Source organism: Trachymyrmex cornetzi, unplaced genomic scaffold (assembly GCF_001594075.2).
Source record: "Trachymyrmex cornetzi isolate Tcor2-1 unplaced genomic scaffold, Tcor1.1 scaffold1020, whole genome shotgun sequence".
NCBI lineage: Eukaryota > Metazoa > Arthropoda > Insecta > Hymenoptera > Formicidae > Trachymyrmex > Trachymyrmex cornetzi.
This window is the reverse complement of record NW_017295566.1, coordinates 45,300-46,080: the sequence shown is the minus strand read 5'-3', so window position 1 is coordinate 46,080 and position 781 is coordinate 45,300. Positions and strand designations below refer to the sequence as shown.

At 38.2% G+C, this 781-nt stretch overlaps 1 protein-coding gene across 1 annotated transcript; it reads right to left on the bottom strand.

Moving 5' to 3' along the window:
• LOC108758555 (uncharacterized) lies at positions 1–621 on the bottom strand. Its single transcript, XM_018503559.1, has one exon. The coding sequence runs from the start codon at positions 619–621 to the stop codon at positions 1–3; it is 621 nt and encodes a 206-aa protein (XP_018359061.1).
• Between the last annotated feature and the right edge of the window lie 160 nt (positions 622–781).

Here is a 781-nt window from a genome sequence, read left to right as displayed (position 1 = left end):
CTAACTGCCAGTTTCGCATACTGGGCGTATCCAAGGTTTCAACTTGTCGGTCGACAGTACCGCTGTATAAGGTTTTGCCGACAGGTTAAATCCTGGTACATCTTGAATCAAGTATCGATCGAAATCCAGTATTTTAGCTACCTGATACGGCCCTTTATAAGGAGGGTCGAATTTAGAATTTTGTCCTACTTTAGCATGTAAGTTTCTGATCATCACTAGATCTTTTAATTTGTAAACGGTAGGTGTGACATGCCGTTTATCAAAGTACTGTTTATTATATTGTTTTAGTTTTTCATTAGTTTCGATAGCTAAATTTCGATCCTTACTTCTTTCTAACTCAAGATCTGTATCTATCCTTGCTAATTCGTTGACGAATTCTGAAAGAGGTGCATCCATGTGATTCCGTTGGTCGTAACCAAAGAGTAATTTTGATGGCGTATTGTTAATGCCTTTATGCCATGTATTGTTAATTATGTATTGCGTTCTTGGTATGCACTTTTTCCAGTCGTCTGGAGATTCGACAATTTTTCTGAGAGAAGTTTTAATAAAACGATTGACTCTCTCTACTATTCCATTTGACCATGGTGAAGCTACAGCCACTAATCGATGTGTTATTCCCATCGACTGTACAAAATGTTGAAATTCATTTGAAGTAAAAGCTGATCCGCGATCGGAAACTAGTGTCTTTGGATTTCCGAAAGTATCGAACAAAAGTTTGAGGTGACGATTGACCTCCTTTGATTTGGTAGTTTTAACTGCTACGAGCCACGTGAAGCGTGTA